Below are 20,417 nucleotides of genomic sequence, written 5' to 3' on the forward strand. Positions count from 1 at the left end.
CAAAAGCTATACATCAACAACATTGTTTCGAAAATTTATCAAAAAAGTTTTATACGTATATATTCCTCCATTGAACAATTCAATGCACTATAAGTAAACATGACTTGCTTTCTTTCGGAGGATGATGCCCACATGAACCCCAGGCTTGTTCGTGGCTATTGAGATGAATGAGAATGATAGATGAGTGGATTTAGGTGGGTTCCGAACCACCGTGAAGCACTTTCTCTCTCTAAACTCTTTTTCTCCCTCTATTTCTCCCAACATTTCTTTCTTTTCCTGCCCATCACCCCATCTCTGTTTCAATTTCTGTTTGTCCCTTACCTCTCTCTCACACACATACTTTCTCTCTCTAAACTCTTTTTCTCCCTCTATTTCTCCCAACATTTCTTTCTTTTCCTGCCCATCACCCCATCTCTGTTTCAATTTCTGTTTGTCCCTTATTCACTTTATGTCCATCCCTATTTTCCTCTCTGTTCATTCCTTTCTTTCTCTCTGTCTATCTCTCTCGTTTTCATGTCTCACATTCTCCGATTCGTATGTTAGTGTACCGAACATTGTAAAGTCGTACAAACAAAGCCGAGCGATGCGACGTTGCAAGTAAGGCTTATTATATTTGAGAGTCGCCGGTGGCAAAATAGGCGGACAAACATCAACGTCTATTTTGAAAGCTGCGTCGGTCGTTGGTCGTCTTCAGGCTGTCTGGCGGGGCAAGGGCATCCCTCACACACACTCACACACGTTTTACGAGGTGCAACTCCTAATGAAGGGTTTCGTGCGGCCAAATCATAACTCTCCTAGTTTATGGCTGGCACAAAGACCTGTCAAAATGGCAGTTTACTTAGAGCAACAGGCGCATAAGCCCTGCTAGTAGATCTTTGCCAGAATTTTTTCACGCACGCGGTGGTGGCTTCCCACTTGGACGGCCTACTGTCTGTCTGTCTGTTGTCTACTGTCTACTGTCTGTTGACTACTATCTAGTGTCTACTGCCTGTTGTCTACTATCTAAGAATGATAGTATCGAAGAATGGACATTGATAAGTCCAAAGCTCCGCCAATTTATGTAGATGCATAACAATATTATCTATTTTATCTATAGTTAGGCCTATTACAAATTGCTTTTTTCATATCATATACAGCTCAATAATTATTTTCTTAATTTATATTTTGTAAATTCATCTATAATTTTGCTGTATTGTAAGCAATTATATTTAAGTGTATAAGCCAGTATATATTGTAATCTACATAAATAAAGTACTCAATCAATCAATCAATCTACTGTCAGTTGTCTACTGCCTACTGATTGTCACGGCTCTTGCGATTGGTCGAGCCTCTCACCAGCGAACAAACATTTGGCCAAACTTGAACTATCATTCGCCACTTCTCAATCGCCCCAATCCATAACCAGCCAGTCTCTGATCACTTTTGCATATCTTCACTCAACTCACGCGATAATCCCCGTGTGACAATATTGTCGAGCTAGTATTGGTCGAGGCCTTCTTAGTTGGCTTCAACGAATCAATAACATGTTTGTAACAAATCACGTTTCGAATAAAATACATTTAGACGTATTTCAATTATATAAAAGATTAATAACCGAGTAGATACAATACAGATATACAGTCATGTCAGTGCGATATGAGTAAAAGCTGATGAGAGGTACAGTGAGGATAATTTTTCCATAAGTTCCAATGAGACTATTCATACTAATTTGGTCGGGCCGAGTGGGAATAAAGCTATTAGAGCTCATGGTAATTATATTTACACAGTACTGGTCGCTGATACTGATAATAATTATTGGGGATCCACCTTGACTAAGCAGGAATTGGGGTTTATTGCAGTATTCATTTTAGTTAACATGTTTAGCCTACTAAATACAGCTTATTGGAGGTAATTTGCATTTTTTTAATTCATTGAAGTATTGGTAGAGCATCCAAACCATTATATAAATTGATAAAAGAAAAGCAAATTTGGCAAAAGCCTTTTGGAAGCAATTAATACGATCAAATAAGTTAAATATTTATATGGAAGATGACAATATTAGTGTATTGTGAAAATATTGTTTATTATAAGTAGGTTTTTAGATTTTAAATTCAATGATAATAAAGTGATACTCAAAAGTCAGTATATCAAGAGTTATGGTTTCATAGAATCAGAAAGTAATCACTTTTCTTTTTGGGGCTATTGAAATTATTAAAACACAATAAAATGTATCATGTACCCTTGATGTTTTTGATAAAATCAAAAAGTTACTTGATTAACTTAATTGCTGTTTCAATCAGGAAGTACAACGTTTCCATTAAGGCTGTGCAAAGACTAAATATAAACTTTCTACTCATGATATTTTTCTAAGCTTTTCGATTTGTAAATCATCAAGCTATCAAAATGGAGAAGTTTTCTCAGGAAAACATTTTTTCAGAACATTACTTTTTGAGATATGAGCGACTGAAGTTTGAATTTTTGGGACAAAACATTTCAAATTCGGTACGATATAAATCCATGAGATCTAGAGGATGGATTATTCTTCATGGTATTGATGATCTAGTAGAACAAAAATTTTCTGAAAATATTAATTTTTGGAAAAGTTATTCAATATACCAAAAATAACTCAACAAAAAGTTATTTTTGGTTATTTTTAGAAAATTGGATAACTATCTTAAAAATTGATATTTTCATAAAAATTTTTGTTTTACTAGATCATCAATACCATGAAAAATCCATCCTCTAAATCTCATGGATTTATATCGTACCGGATTTGAAATTTTCTGTCCCAAAAATTCAAACTTCAGTCGCTCATATCTCAAAAAGTAATGATCAGAAAAAAAAATGTTTTCCTGAGAAAACTTTTTCATTTTGATAGCTTGATGATATACAAATAAAAAAACTTTGAAAAATATTACGAGTAAAAAGTTTATTTTTAGCCTTTGCACAGCCTTAAAGTCTTTTGACTACCATATCATAGAATCACATTGGAAAAATTGAATGAAATGCTTAATGAATTGGAAGTATCTTCAAATCAATGATTGATTTCCAATTTCAGCCCATACGATCCGTATCTGATGAACTACTGTGTTACTGTGAGCACCAAAAGGCACTACAACAGTTTGTGTGAAGCAATTTCCGAATCTGAGCAGAACACATACTACTCAAGGGAGCCACAGTATCACTCACATCATTACACTCCTCATGTCAGGGTGAGTTCATTTTTCTTCACATAAAACATTCAATTGATCAATCTCAACGCGTGTGAATGTTGATTTCTGGGAATTAATGAACAATGATTGTAAGTGATAAATATTGTAAGTTGATGATGTATTGTTTTTTAGTCAATGAAAAATTATTTTATTTGAGAGAGAATTATTAAGAACTGGTTCACATCAAATTGATACATTGATTGATTGAAGTAATTTATCAAATCCTTTCATCTCAATTTCATCATTCATCATTCAATTTTATTTTGAGCTGGCTTGTTAACTTTAACTTTAATTCTGTTGTGATATAATTGTTGGCAATCCATGTATCAAGGAAACATATTAGGGAAAACCTGTTGATCCATTCCTGTACATAAAATAAATTTATTGAATTTTGATGAACTATCAGTGATTATTGATTAAAAGTTTCATTTGAAAAAAAAATACACATTATCACATATTATGGAGAATCTTCTAATCATTAAAAACTGTATTTCGAATAATACAATGAGAAAAGTATTGATAACTTTTCTATGATTGTTTATCATTGTAAACTAGGTTTATATTAAAGTATTATTTTATAACTGGCGGTTAGTGCTCAAGTCTTCTCCTACTAGCCTTATCAATAGCTCTTTCATCTTTGCATTTAGTATCATGGTACTAGGTGATAATAATTAGGGTAATAGATATAGTTTTAGATTTTCGGATTTTTTTGTATTAATCTGTCTTTAGCATATTTTGTATTAATTTAATGATATCCTTGACACATATTATGTAAAGAGGTATCATTTTGAAAATGTTGAATAATGTTATATTATTGAAAATGTATAAAAATATAATGTAATGTTCCGGAATGTTTCCAACATCCAGAGAAATGATTATTACTATTATTATTATTATTATTATTATTATTATTAGTATTATTATCTAATGTAATTGATTTGTATATTAGGTTTACATTCTATACTGATGGAACAAAATGTGATGTATAAGTTTCAATTGGTGGTGCTCATGATTGTCGTCTAAATACCTACATGTTATTTCTATCAAATTTCGTCATTAAATTTCAATAAAAAATTGTTACAGTTATTTAAAATTGTATTGTAAACACTAATTTCCATCGTTATCCACTTTTCAGGTGGCCTGTGTGAAAAGAAAAACAAGTTACACAGTTAGTAACATGGAACGAGGCAAAATGTATTATTTCAACGTGTTTGCCATAAATAAAAAGACAAACTTGACGTTTCCGTTCGGGAATGCTTCGCTGCTCTACGATGGGAGGAACAAAGCTCTCGGTCTGCGAGACAACCGTCCGGTGACCGTTTCACTCAGACACCTCGATGGAAAGGCTATCTTTAGATACAAGGTCGGTTTAATTCCAAAATCAAGAAAAAAATAAAATTTAACAAAAAGAGTTCAAAATTGTAACTTATTTTACTTTCATTCAATGATCTCCAATCCATTCTATTCCAAACAAATTCAATCTGCTCCATTCAATGAGCATGTGTCTCTAGAATAAATCAAATTGTTAGTATTAGTAGGTCGCCTTCAGGTTTTTTTAAAGTTCAAAAAATATCATCACATATTATTCAACTAATCTGATCGAGTTAAGATTTCTCATCAATTCAATTGGATTTTAGTCTTATTTATGGCGATCAAGTTCTGATGGTAGTAGTTTTATATCAAATTAATCGTTCCAAGTTTTTAGTAGAATACAAGAAAATATATACCGGTAACACCATAGAGGAAAGATAGCATGAACATGCTCTGTGATACTACGTACTAGTAATACTAGAAGTACTAATACCATGATGAATCACTGAAACTGTACGAGAAATCTAAATAATTTACCGTTTTTAGATTATTTGTTTGAAGCTGCATAAATTGGATAGTTGTTACTTCAGCTGTTGATAACTCAAAACTTCAGGGAGTTTTCAAAACTTGTAAAGTCGTAATATGTGGCGATTTTAGTATGGTTGAATTGAGTCATAAAGAAACATTGGCTTGTTGAGCCATGAAACATACTTAAACGAAGGCACAAATATTCAAAAACCTCTCGCACAATAGCTGCATTCTGGATTTGGTCACTCAATAACTCAATATAAATAGCCACTGGCACGCTTTACTTTAATGAGGAAATCAGATCTCACCGAATGTCCAACTTCAAGAATCAAGAAACAAGAACCGTCACAAACAGTACACTGCCTTCACAAAAGTCACGTTATCTGAATAAAATGAACCTTCCATGTTTCATCATTCAAGATATAGACTCAAGATACAGCAAACCTCAGTAGTAACATCTAGGTAGACTTTCCTTTTATAGAAGAAATGCATATTTTTGTGAAATTTCAGCAATGATAAATTATTGTTTTTCTAACTGTAGTCATTTCACATAGTACCTCATAAGGTACTAGGCAAAGAAAGCCATATCGATTATTGCATAAGATTTGACAACAGTTCGACTTTAATATTCGACATTGTTCGACATTAATATTGATAGTTTTATTTTTATTTTCATTGTCGAAAAAATACCTAGTCCCGGAAATTTTGCGTTATCAAAATAACGTTGGCCGAAGATTGCTTCCTTACTGACGATTAACTTTTTTTCATAAAATGCTAAGATCCAATTTAAAATTATAGAAAAATTAACTTATCAACAGAATGGAATGACGATTGATATTAGGGTGAAGAATAGTCCATCATTTTTCAATTTAAGTCTAATTTCAAGTTTCAAGTTTTATTGTTCACATCAGCAATACGACAAAATACAAAACATCTCATCGGATACCTATAACTAAAAATTTAAAGATACTAGGTACTTCTGAAAATTCAATTTGACTCTATATTATAATGTATCAAAAATACAGTAAAAGTTAACTTAAAACTTATAAGTACACAACTCAAAACAACATTTTGAAATTAAGTAACTGATGATGGAAATGAACCTTAACATGTTATGTGAGAACCGATGCAAACAAAAATACTATTCACAAAAGAGCTTCCGCAAAGCCCTTGTGCGTGAATAGGAGTTTGAATAATGGGACATATGAAAAAGATAAGACACACACACACACGCATTCACAGAGTCATCGAAATTCGACAATTGACACATCAGAGCATTCTCCTTATTACATATATCTCATAGTGATATAAACTTCTTGTGAACAATAGGGAGGAAGCCACCACCTATAAATCGACCAATAGGTATTTTAAGGCAGAAAAGAGAATGTAAGACAGAAGAGAGAAGAAGTTAGAAGATGTTTAGGTTTTATGACAATTTATTTACTTAGCTTACCACTATGAAGAAGAATTTATAAGGCTAATATTTTGTTTATTTTATTTTCTCAATTAGAAGAGCTTATATAATCCAAATATAATAAGTTATTAATTACTCGCTTATGAAATTCAATTCTGAAGATAGAATGTCCATTCCTCTCCCACAGTAGTCCAAAATGCAACTAAACTTCAAAATTCTGACAGAGAACTGATCAAATTTGCTTATTCTCATTCGACCTCTTTCATTCCAGATTTTCGAGGTTTGGATCCATCTAATTAAAAGTTTGAGTGATTATACATATTTCACATTTGAAGTTTGACTACAACAATACTCAGGAGGGGTATCATAGAATGATGTTACATTTTTTTAATGAGCAATACAAGTGTTCTCTGTTTACAAGATAAATAGGTAAAGGGCTTTATTAGCCCTTCTAATAAAAACAATATTAGGCAAGCCTAGACGTTATCCTACTCGCAACTTATTTGCAGAGTTCAATGTCTTAACTGTCAGACAACTATACATAAAAAGTTTATTACTGAATATCAACAAAAAATAAACATATGTATAATTTACGACAATCAATTTATAACCTTAGACATAGACGTAGACATAGACATTTATAGACATAGACATAGACGTCAGCATGACCGTCTAGCCTGACTTTTGAGTCTTCCAGAGTAAATTTGAGTGTTTGTGGGAGACAGTTCATGTTCACTTGTTCTAGATTGGTAAATTTCATCCCTCATCACTTTATAACAAATAGCATCAATAACAAGCTCATTGTTGAAATGGAAAAATGGATCAAAGAATCTAATATTACAGATCGCCTTTTCTGAGTGAATGCTTGAATATGGAGGATCAAAATACATTTTGGATGAAAAATAAATCTATTATGTCACTTTTTTCTATATATCTTTCTATATTTTCCCTTTTTTCTACTATATCTCAATATTATTATTTCTCTATACAGAAAATTTCTTAACTTAACTTATCTTTAACAATGGCGTTTCGATCAGTTATATTAGTTTTTAAACTTTCAGTTTCTTTCTTTATCTATCAGCTCTTTCTGTCTTTTTCTCTTTCTTTGTCTATCAGTTCTTTCTGTCTTTTTCTCTTTCTTTATCTATCAGTTCTTTCTGTCTTTTTCTCTTTTATTTTTTACAGTTTTTCATATTCTTCTAGTTTAAATCAAAACATAGCAAATACAGTACGATTAAAAAAATTTGTTAGTAATTTTACTTAATGAAAATACAACACTCTTACACTGCGCACGGGTCCCAAGACCTTGCAGTGTAAATTCCAAGTATAATGTAAAAAATGAATATTTTGTATTTTTTGTTCTTCATGGAAATAAATTGATTTTGATTTTGATTTTGATTTTGAGGTAAAGGTAATGTGAGCCCCCTGTGGGTTGGGGGAGCTTTGAGTCTAACATCGTACTCAAGAATGTGTTGAAAACCAGAATTCCCCCACAGTATTCCTGCTTGTCGTAGGAGGTGACTAAAAGGGACCCCAAGGCAACTCCACAGGTTGCCTTGCCTTCAAACCCAAGGGATCTGCCCCATCAGGGCAGTTTCGGAGGGGTAAAAAGAAAACCCCAAGAGCCTAGAGATGGGTGAAACTCCAGGCACGAATGTGGGTCAAGAGGCTGAGTCGAGGGTGACCAGGTGCCCTAGGTAGAGGCAATTTGGCGACCCCTCCTTCGGTGGAAGGACCTACAAAAAACCAGGAGTGGAATTCACGTAGGTCACGACGGGTGAGGTTTGGTAGGGTAGGTTTGTGGGTGGAGAGGCCAAAACTCACCACTGCTCAAAGAAGGGCGGCCATTCAGGCAAAACTTCTTGGGAGATGGGAGGCTTTTAACCCTGCAGAGTTTCGGAGGGGTAAGAAGAAAAACCCAAGAGACCAGAGATGGGTGAAACTCCAGGCACAAATGTGGGTCAATAGGCTGAGTCAAGGGTGGCCAGACGCCCTAGAGGCAACTTGGCCGCCCCTTCCTCAGCGGAAGGACCTTCAAAGAAGGCCAGGAGTGGAACTCACGTAGGTCACGAGGACTAATCAGTCTGAAGAGACTGCCAAGCATATCACACTGGATTGCGACAAGCAACCAGGTGATGAATGGGATTTTAGCATAGGGAAAAACAACTGGTTCTTGTAAATGTCACAGGTATTGGTTTGCCCAACTAACATACTACTTGGTAACACAATAAGCTTTGGTTGACGTGTGGGGTTCTTTGAACCTTTGGATCCTTGAATCCTTCCCTTCAAAAACAATAAACAATGAAGGTAATGTGATTGGTAAATTCTATTTTATTTCTATGCTCCCACCAAGCCCGAGTACTCTCTTTTGTAGCCAGTCCATCAATCCAGCCCTACTTGAAACATATCATTGTTAATCATCGATTGCAGTCAAATTTGCATAAGATGTTGATCATAAAACAAGTGATTTGGTGATTGCAGGTAGGCAAGACTGCAAAGCCCGGCTCAACGCTAGAGTGGCACGTGTTGCCGTGCGGGGGTTCAGTGGAAGCCGAAATACGGTTTCAGAAGAAAATAATCGTGCCTCGGCAGCGGATCGACGGCTATGGCCGCTTGAAAGTGGACGACCCCGAGGTCGGCCAGCGCTACTCCATGTACGTCATGTCCAGAGATCCCGAACAGCTCAGGCGAGTTTCTGGAGTCGAGGTTAGTCTAGACACAAGCTACTGCAGCTACAAGTTACTATAGCTTAGCACCATAAATGCATTCATTACAATGAGTTAAAGCCTGAGTTCAAACAAACAGCTTATTTACCCCGTTCAAAATAAAATGGTCCATAAGGGCCTAAGGGCCACTTTTTCCAAAAAAAGTTTAAACTAGGATTCCAGTTTAAACCATCTGCTGACGACTCAATTGAAACACATAAATTCAACCACAGACTAATTAAACGGGTTTGATAGCTAAACAAACTTTGACAAAGAGACACTTAGTGCGGCGCCGTTTGCACAGTGCCAGTTTAAACTAAATTTAAACAAAAACCCCTACGCACGCTCATTTATTATTATATTACTACAGATATTCTAATGTTGTATGACTTATACAAGTCATACAACATTAAAATATGTATGATACATGTATGAAAATTCGAAACAGTTTATGATCTGGAAAGAAAACGGAGTTCTTCTACTTCAACAACCCATAACTCCCTTATTAGACCACTTAAAAATTCCAGTTGCCACTTTTTCTCACTTTTTGTGTAGTTGAGAAGTTGACATTGTGGTAATTATTCATATTGAATGGAAAAGACTAAGAGATTGTCAAAAACCACAGATTTATTGATACTTAGAAAGACCGATTTCGGTTATTACTTTATCTCACTCTTATAATGATCTTGACAATTATATTGAAAAAGATTAAACAATTTAAATAAAAATAAAAAGGTGTACCGAACAGCCTTTACTGAGAGTTTGAACAGTGAATCAAACAAAATGACAAGTGTTGACGGTTGAGGCATTGACGCATTCACTTTGTTGGACAGGTGCTGGCCACGATGCACGCGACAAGTCTGCCACTACTGCCGGAGCAGTCGCGCATCATGGAATACGTGGGGCTGCGCGAGTGCGACAGTGTGACAGTGGGCTGGCTGCCTGTGCCGGAGCCCAGCGACTCGGCGCACTACTGCGTGCGCGCCACACACCTACCCCCTCTCACCCCCAACCACCCAGTGCGCGCCAACCTCCACCGTCGCGCCAACCAGTGCGGTCTCGACCTCAGGCTGCGATCGGCAACCGACTTCGCCGTCACTCAGTGCCTCGACAACTCGCCAAACGATCCACTGTCAGTCGAGCAAATCTTATTCATTAATTCCAATAGGGCTATAGTCAGGACTTCCTATATACCGGACCTGCGCCTGCGAAAAAAAATTGCCGCCGTATGTGGTGGCCAGCATTGATATTTTAAACGGGAACTAGACGAACTGATATTTCGACAAACTGAGACGCTCTCTAACAGCTGATTAGTGATTTTTTTCTCAGTAGGAATTTCTATAAGACCACCACATATGGCGGCCATTTTTTTTTCTAGGCTCAGGTCCTGTAGTATATAGGAAGTACTGCTATAGTGAGAACCACATTTTAGAGTAAATAATAAATAAATAAATGTAAAGTCAGTGGAAAAGATAGGACAACAGCATTGCCGATTCCCTGAGTTACCACTACCTTCTATAGTTGATAGAATTCTCAGGCTCAGTTTCACAAAAGCCTGTTAAATTTTAATCATGATTAAATGCCACGAGAACCAATCAGAGAAGCGATTAAATGCTACGAGAACCAATCAGAGAAGCGATTAAATGCCATGAGAACCAATCAAAGAAGACTTCTCCGATTGTTTCCCGTGGCATTTAATCCCGGTTAAAAATTAACAAGTCTTTGTGCAACCGGGCCTGAGAATGCTATTTATTATAGAAGGCAGTGGCATCGCGGTTGTCCCATCTTTTCAACTGACAATATAACATATATTTTTAGCCTGATCTCTTTCCAAAATGGTGATTTTCTTACCTAATAAATTAATCATCATCATCAATGTTCTGCCCTAGCGCAGGTAGAACAAGAGTCCTTCTACTCTATTTCATTCAATAAATTGATATGAAATTTAAATAAGTTTATTTTCCCGAAAATACATTACAAGCAAAATAAAAACAATAAGATATTCTATTTATTGGAATATAACTGCTATAGTCATCAATTTAAGGAACCCAGTCATGGCAGCTTATAACCACGGTATTGTATAACTTATTGTATTGTATAACTTATAACTTGTATATGTTGATCACTCATGAGTATTCACTCAGATACAGATTTAAACTAAGTTAAGTATTATAATTTGAATTAAGTTATTATAGTCTAACAATCGAATGATGTTCTAAATATGAATTATGAAAATAACAATGATAACTCAAAATTAATTTATCGATGCTCAATCATTCTTATATTTCTGCAGGTCTGTGATAACGCAAAAGATTGCCCATCTAAAGCCTGGCCATGAATACCTCATCCAAGTGACAGTGAAAAAAGCGCAGGGAAAATCTCTGTCGTACGACCTTCTCAAAGTGCAAACAAAGCCCCGCTGTTCGTAGCATCAGCAACTCCACCAACCTCACAATTACCTCAAATCGTTGATTGTCAGCATAGCCAACTGAATCATCATCGAAGCTGAATCAAAATCAAAACTGTGCTCAAATTCAGTGATCTACGATAGTTCCATTTCCAAGAACAGTGATTTTATCGGAGTAACAGAAGTTTATTCTAGTACAACTGTAAGAAACGTTTTGTAGAAACACCTGAAAATATTTTGTAAATTATCATTTGGAATATTAAAACTGTTTTTATAAAAATTCCTTAAATTGATGTGTTTCTTTGACAAGCAGTGCATTTCCTTAATAATTTACATTATTTATAAAATGTCAATACTTATTCACTATTGAAATACATTTTTTCTTCAATTTGATAGGTAGTTTTAAAGCTGATAAATGATATTATTTTCATGGGAAAATGGCAGTAAGTAGTCTATTGTTTTGAAACAGTACAATACGAATTCTGGAAGAGTAGGTTACTCTTGTGGAAAAGTTTTTCTGGGAAAGAATTTCACAGAAACGGTTGAGTAATGTTAATAATCAGTTTCAAGAATGAAAACTAATAACAAATAACAAAATTGAAGCAATATGAGAGCTTACTTTAAAATGTTCTCAGTTAAAATAGAGCCTAGTATTGTTTTGCATAAATTAAAAGTCAAACAAAAATCGTAATCTCTAACAAATCTTTTGAAAAAATTCATCCTTTAATTGAAACAGAAAATGTTAGCGCAAAACTAGTTCAATTTTTAAGACAATATAACATATATTTTTAGCCTGATCTCTTTCCAAAATGGTGATTTTCTTACCTAATAAATTAATCATCATCATCAATGTTCTGCCCTAGCGCAGGTAGAACAAGAGTCCTTCTACTCTATTTCATTCAATAAATTGATATGAAATTTAAATAAGTTTATTCTCCCGAAAATACATTACAAGCGAAATAAAAACAATAAGATATTCTTTTTATTGGAATATAACTGCTATAGTCATCAATTTAAGGAACCCAGTCATGGCAGCTTATAACCACGGTATTGTATAACTTATAACTTGTATATGTTGATCACTCATGAGTATTCACTCAGATACAGATTTAAACTAAGTTGAGTATTATAATTTAAATTAAGTTATTATAGTCTAACAATCGAATGATGTTCTAAATATGAATTATGAAAATAACAATGATAACTCAAAATTAATTTATCGATGCTCAATCATTCTTATATTTCTGCAGGTCTGTGATAACGCAAAAGATCGCCCATCTAAAGCCTGGCCATGAATACCTCATCCAAGTGACAGTGAAAAAAGCGCAGGGAAAATCTCTGTCGTACGACCTTCTCAAAGTGCAAACAAAGCCCCGCTGTTCGTAGCATCAGCAACTCCACCAACCTCACAATTACCTCAAATCGTTGATTGTCAGCATAGCCAACTGAATCATCATCGAAGCTGAATCAAAATCAAAACTGTGCTCAAATTCAGTGATCTACGATAGTTCCATTTCCAAGAACAGTGATTTTATCGGAGTAACAGAAGTTTATTCTAGTACAACTGTAAGAAACGTTTTGTAGAAACACCTGAAAATATTTTGTAAATTATCATTTGGAATATTAAAACTGTTTTTATAAAAATTCCTTAAATTGATGTGTTTCTTTGACAAGTGCATTTCCTTAATAATTTACATTATTTATAAAATGTCAATACTTTCAAATTCATTTCATTCACTATTGAAATGAATTTTTTCTTCAATTTGATAGGTAGTTTTAAAGCTGATAAATGATATTATTTTCATGGGAAAATGGCAGTAAGTATTGTTTTAAAACAGTACAATATGAATTCTGGAAGAGTAGGTTACTCTTGTGGAAAAGTTTTTCTGGGAAAGAATTTCACAGAAACGGTTGAGTAATGTTAATAATCAGTTTCAAGAATGAAAACTAATAACAAATAACAAAATTGAAGCAATATGAGAGCTTACTTTAAAATGTTCTCAGTTAAAATAGAGCCTAGTATTGTTTTGCATAAATTAAAAGTCAAACAAAAATCGTAATCTCTAACAAATCTTTTGAAAAAATTCATCCTTTAATTGAAACAGAAAATGTTAGCGCAAAACCAGTTCAATTTTTAAGAAAAAAGAAAATAGAATTTTCAAGCAGCTGCTATAGGTTGCTGGAAAAATTTCTAGAGCTACCAAGGAAAAAAAATTGCTAGCCAACTTTATTTTAAACTAACTCAAGCAGGTACTTTTGAAAATAAGTGACACTACACAAGGCAATTGCTAGAACAGCTATTCAATAAGCCAAAAATTGGATAGGCCCAAGTCAACTTGGAATAGCCCTATACTGTCATGACCCATGATATAGGCCTACTCACAAATGAGATATTATATACCCTTAAGTATATGCGTGTAATATCTTCTGTAGAAGAGGTACTATGACTCCAAACCCCTTGCTGGGAGGGAAATTTCGATCATTTGAGACAAATAAAAGTCAAACCCAACAGCAAAATAAATTTTGCTTATAGACGGGCACAATAGACGCGCTGAATCTATTTAGCATCTTAAGAATGTATGGCCTCTTATGGGAAGCGTCTTTTTCGCTCGTATAGACAATCATGTTAACAAGCTGAATTAATTCAGCGCGTCTATATGACACCCGTATAGTTACGGGGTCTTATGCTTAGTCCACACGTTGGCACAGTCGCTGGCCATGCTGGTAAGCTTGACTACGTTGGCCTTGTCATCCACACGCTCGACAGGACTGAGGACTAATTAACTAATGATGGATGGATTAGAGTATTTCAATAAACTAAACAAAAAGTACAATTTAAAAACAATAAAATTTTGGTAGGAAGAATCTACCGCAGCAGAGAGGGATGTTTTTGGTAAGGTACACTAATACAGTAGCCTATCAAGAAAAAGTAAGTCGAGTAGGCTAAATATAAGAATGCACATATTATGCTAGGTACTTTTATAAAAATTAATTAATTTTGTTAATTGACCGAACAAAGTGAGGTCTAAGATTCAAGTCGACGGTTTGGCATTTCTCTTAATGTTTAAATGTTTATATGTTGCGCATTTACGGATTACGGCAAAACGCGGTAATAGATTTTCATGAAATTTGACAGGTATGTTCCTTTTTAAATTGCGCATCGACGTATATACAAGGTTTTTGGAAATTTTGCATTTCAAGGATAATATAAAAGGAAAAAGAAGCCTCCTTCATACGTCAATATTAGAGTGAAAATCAGACTATAGAATAAATTATTCATCATAAATCAGCTGTCGAGTTGACTATAAATAATTTATTTATACTGCATGCCATGACGCATGCAATTCAATATCTCAATGTAACTTGGTAAAAAATTAGCAGCTGTGTAGACTATAAATGATATTGCATGCCTCATTGAATGCAATTTTTATGCATTATTAAATAGGATGCAAAGAACTTATAACAGCTCGTCTGGGCGCCTAGATGTCTTCTGGTTTTCTCGCGCTAAATTCCGGAAAGCGTTATATGATAATTAAATCTTGTGTAAGCATGATCTGATCAAATAAATAGTTAGTGTATCAGTGTGGATGTGCTTATGGTTTGGGACGTCGTTATAACTGCGCGAGGTCTACTGTTCACAGAACTACTAGTTACCTAATATCAATAATAATAATAATAATTAACTATAACATTAAACTTGATTAGATTACAAAATAAAAGATAGTAAAACGTATGAAAATTCTAATAACACAACAGAATTGGCCAATAGGGTAGCTGCAAGTTGAACGTTATAAAAAGATAAAAATAATATTCTTGCCCAAAATAATAATCATTTTCAATTTTACAATACTGGTAAACTGATTTTCAATCAGTTACCTATTTGTCCGGTATAATGCATTTTTATATTTTTCCATAAAACATCTAAAATGAATAATAATTTATTGTCTAAGAATACAAGTTATACAGATCATTGAAATTTATTTGCTTAAAAGCTTATCTCAAAACATTTTTGTGGACGCTCGATTGACTCTTCTTTAGAATTTTTGAGATTTCATGAAAAAGATCCCAGCACAGAAATAATATTAAAGGGTCAACACATTTATATTCTAAGTTGTTTTTTCTAGTAGAAAATTAAAATTTTATTTTCAATCTTTCATCTCTACAATCTGAGTTCACTCTAACCTCAAAAATCCCAACGTTGCTTGACAAACGACAAAAACAAAAAACAAATAATGCTTAGTAAATTGATTTTGTTTTTGGCGGTAAATACAATCCAATTAATATTTTTTTGCATCCATACACAATAAAATTACACTAGTATAAAGTTTATTATAGATTTTGAATTGTAATTATTTGATTTTCAGAAGAGAAAAATCACACACCAGCACAGGATTTTCTAGCCTTGAAACTGAAAGGTGGATTTTGAACTTGGAGCCAAATCATACACTACAAATCAAGCGCTATCTAACAGAACGTTGTAGAACTTCTAGTAAGAAAATCACTGTCATTTTCATGTAAATTTAGAAAGGCCTTTTTTCAAGAATATCAATTCACAGATTGATAAACTTGCAATAATACTTTGAATTTTTCAAGATTTTCACTATAAAGGAGTGATTTTCAACAATAAAATTGGAATTTGTTACCACAAAATTCATAAAAACGATGAAAAACTTCCGGTACATCTCAACTCGCGCAGAGAGTTTTGGATTCACTGTAAGTATATAAGCAAGTTCTGAAGCAATACTACATCGGGGAGTCCGATCTCACTAGGCGTCAAATCTGCAAATCCGTAGAAACCAATCCGAAAAAACAAAACAATTTCAACTACTTCTACGTCTAAGTGGGGGCTTTGACTTCCTTTTTGAGAAAAATACAGTGTTAAAAATTTTGTTTTATTCCCTTCAATATAGAGAAATAATATTATAGTGTTTAATATTTTTTTAGGTAAGTTACTATAATTTACAAATTCAGGTACTGCACCTAATTAATATTATTGTTAAATATAATGTTTGATGAAATTTAATTTCTTGAATAGGATAGACCCTACTCATAAAAATATATAATGAAGTTATAATATTATAATTTGACTTCCTTTTTGAGAAATACAGTGTTAAAAATGTTGTTTTATTCCCTTCAATATAGAGAATTAATATTATTGTGTTTAATATTTTTTTAGGTAAGTTACTATAATTTACAAATTCAGGTACTGCACCTAATTAATATTATTGTTAAATATAATGTTTGATGAAATTTAATTTCTAGAATAGGATAGACCCTACCCATAAAACTGTATATAAAGTTATAATATTTAATGTTAATAATATTATAATTTGTCCCTACGAGGCCCGGGCTAGGGCCCGGATAATATGTAGGCTGATATAGGTTTTCTGAAAAAATTAAATTACCCGGTCTAGGGGGCCCGGAATGATAATTATATATTGCATACTTTAAAAAGAAAAATTAAATAATCATGGAAGTAACTTTTGATAAAAAGCAGAAGTTTTATTGTGGAAAATGACAGGTTTCATTCATTGTGTAAGAAGAAATATGCAATAGAACAATGTTATCAGTTTGGTTATAAATTAATATCAAGAGAATACAAGTAGAAAATAATGAATAAGGCAAGAAAGAAAAACAGTCATTGTTCAAATCTACTCGTAATAATAATTATAGTTCCATTGACAGAGCTTCAATAATTGTGTGCTGGTAGTGACCATCTTTCTAATCTTACTGTGCTAAGCGTAGAGAATAAGAGAGCCCGTGAAATAGAACTCGATGGAGTTATCAGGATATTTGCACCTCAAAAAGCAAGATGACAGAATAAAATAAATCCTACAACTCAAAGGTAGGCTACTATTTTTTTCAAATCAATAAAATAAATAATATTATCAATCGAACTCTAATTTGAAACCTTAAAAAATTAAAACTTCTTAATAAAACCTAAAACCAGAGAAAACTCCTATAATTCTGTGCTAAACTTATCCTTGTAATTCTGTGCTAAAACTTAAACTTCTTTAAGTGCGGGAACAAGCAAGCAATCAGAATACAAACATGTGAAAAAATAGACATGTGGGAGAAAGAACCAAGGTGCTACTGTACCCAGAAGGCAGTGATTGCAGAACTTGGAGGCTTCAAAGGTTTTTATGAAGTATTATCTGTATTATTTTAATAACTCATGAATCTTAAGACTAAGCGTAGAGAATAAGAGAGCCCGTGAAATAGAACTCGATGGAGTTATCAGGATATTTGCACCTCAAAAAGCAAGATGACAGAATAAATTAAAAGTATAAATCCTACAACTCAAAGGTAGGCTACCATTTTTGAACATTTTTTTCAAATCAATAAAATAAATAATACTATCAATCGAACTCTAATTTGAAACCTTAAAAAATTTAAACTTCTTAATAAAACCTAAAACTTAAACTTTTTTAAGTGCGCGAACAAGAAATCAGAATACAAACATGTGAAAAAATAGACATGTGGGAGAAAGAGCCAAGGTGCTACTGTACCCAGCAGGCAGTGATTGCAGAACTTGGAGGCTTCAAAGGTTTTTATAAAGTACTGTATTATCTTTATTATTTTAATAATTCATGAATCTCGAAACTAGATACTACTTGCTAACTCTAGTTCTAGCTCTAAAGGATGGATTCTATATTTGTAGCTTAAAATATAATTCTTGGCTTGAATTGTAGAATTCAATCGAGAACAAGTTTTATTTTTTCAACTAAGCTATGTTATTCACTCATGAAAGATGTACGTTCACATTAGAGTTTAATGCTTGGGATTAAGGGAGAAGGGGGCTGGAGAAAGGTGGTACAATTTCAAAAGAGGAGCCCGGAATTTTTTTTGCGGGGGGGCCCGGTTTGGAAACGTTACGCCACTGGACTTCTTTTTTGAGAAATACAGTGTTAAAAATTTTGTTTCATTCCCTTCAATATAGAGAAATAATATTATAGTGTTTAATATTTTTTTCCTACAGTTACCTTGAAAAGTGACGATTCCTGCACTGATTACAGAACGCTCTAGTAAAGATTCACTTTTCCGCTCTAGTGCGGGAAAAAATTTTTCTGCACTCCAGATTTGCAACATGGCAACACAAAATAGTTGGTGGGTTATATGGAGGATTAGTGCACAAAAACAAAAATTAAGTTGGTAAAAATGACTGTGGTTAGATTTAGATAAGAATCATTTCAATGGCTACCCTACATTTATGATAAAATCCCAATCTAGAAATCCATAACAAGAATAATGTTTATCTAAATCATAATTAAATAATAAATAATAGTTCTTTTCTATTGATAATTATTATTTCAACTCCAAGAAATGAGAAAAGTAGCAAATATACATTATAAAATTCGAATTTTGAGGTTAAATGATTACCGTTCGATATTCATGTAAATAAAAATAAAAAAAAACATAACAATACTACAATAAATATTCTCTGTTGTCTATGTTATTTTTATAAATATTTTTCAGTTTACATTGAGCATTTTCCTCGTTAATTTGAGCAAAAGTCTAAATTTCTGAATTGTGTTTCAGTAATTTTTAGTTGGATGAAACAAACTTAGGTACGATTCTTCCCGATAGGTCGCGCGCTTGTCGGTTCAGCCATCTTGTTGTGTTCAGCCATCTTGCATCTCGGTTCAGCCAACAAAGCTGTTGGCGTGTATTTTGAATGTGAAGTTATTGTTCCATCTGTATTTTTTCTGATTCTTGAATGAATAAAAATGAGAACTTTGGCTGAGAATTTTCAACTTCAATTGGAGTATTAATTTTTAAATGAATTAAAGTTGCTATTAATAACAGCATCACACACACACACACCACACACACACACACACCACACACACACACCACACACACACACACACACACACACACACACACACACACCACACACACACACACACACACACACACACACACAAACATTTGATGGATTTCAGCCTATCTAATGATTTTATCATTTTACCTATAATCATTTTACCTATAATCATTCAATCAACCACTTCTCATATTCAATGGTAACTGTAGGAAACATTAAATGTGAAATACGTGCGCAAAGTTCCTCTGCTGCACTCAAGAAGCCATTCCGCCCTCGCCTACGGCTCGGGCATAAACGTTTCTTTCGGTGCAGCAAACTGACACTTGGCGCACTAGATGCACAAATAACTATTTAGGTACTATAATTTACAAATTTAGGTACTGCATCTAATTAATATTATTGTTAAATATAATGTTTGATGAAATTTAATTTCTAGAATAGGATAGACCCTACCCATAAAACTATATATAAAGTTATAATATTTAATGTTGATAATTATTGAAATAAATTATTATAAATACAGTACACCTAGTATAAAAATTATAATACGGTACCGTATTATAATTATTTTATAACTATTATAAAATAGGAGAGCTATAATAAGGAAAAAACAAAGTTCAAAACCAAATAAAACTGTTTTTCAATTATCCAGGAGTTCCAAAATATCAATGCATATTTAACAAATTTAATCCATATCTTTATCATTGGGACTTGAAAAATAGCCTTTTCATTTTTAGATACGGTAGGTGAAACAAGGGAAAGGACACCAAAGTTATTAACGAGATGTTAATATAACTTAATTTTATAGATTCTATTAGATTGAACATAACTTATCATACACATGATGGACATAGTCTATGTGTTTGCCAAGTTCCGTTCAATCTAATATAATCTATAAAGATTGAGTTATTAACATTTTGTTAATAACTTTGGTGTAAACGCAGCTTTATCATCTGATTTCTGTAACTTATATCTATCAATATATACTTTTCATCTGGCTGAGTTTGACTGATTGTCTTGGGGTGGTACTTGAATG

At 33.4% G+C, this 20,417-nt stretch overlaps 1 protein-coding gene across 2 annotated transcripts in view; it reads left to right on the top strand.

The window, feature by feature from the left end:
* Positions 1-13,209, top strand: part of LOC111049282 (protein NDNF) — a 46,783-nt gene extending 33,574 nt beyond the window's left edge. The window contains exons 5-9 of one of the 2 annotated variants that reach the window (XM_039431944.1): positions 3,038-3,191; positions 4,327-4,554; positions 8,926-9,150; positions 9,983-10,281; positions 12,807-13,209. In XM_039431944.1, coding sequence (XP_039287878.1) covers positions 3,038-3,191; positions 4,327-4,554; positions 8,926-9,150; positions 9,983-10,281; positions 12,807-12,942 — 1,042 coding nt within the window. In that variant the 3' untranslated portion in view covers positions 12,943-13,209. Of the gene's footprint in view, positions 1-3,037; positions 3,192-4,326; positions 4,555-8,925; positions 9,151-9,982; positions 10,282-11,442; positions 11,846-12,806 lie in introns of those variants that run through there. The other variant, XM_039431948.1, reaches the window with a different exon arrangement.
* Positions 13,210-20,417: the final 7,208 nt, after the last annotated feature.

The sequence above is a fragment of the Nilaparvata lugens genome, chromosome 1 (assembly GCF_014356525.2).
Source record: "Nilaparvata lugens isolate BPH chromosome 1, ASM1435652v1, whole genome shotgun sequence".
Taxonomy (NCBI): domain Eukaryota; kingdom Metazoa; phylum Arthropoda; class Insecta; order Hemiptera; family Delphacidae; genus Nilaparvata; species Nilaparvata lugens.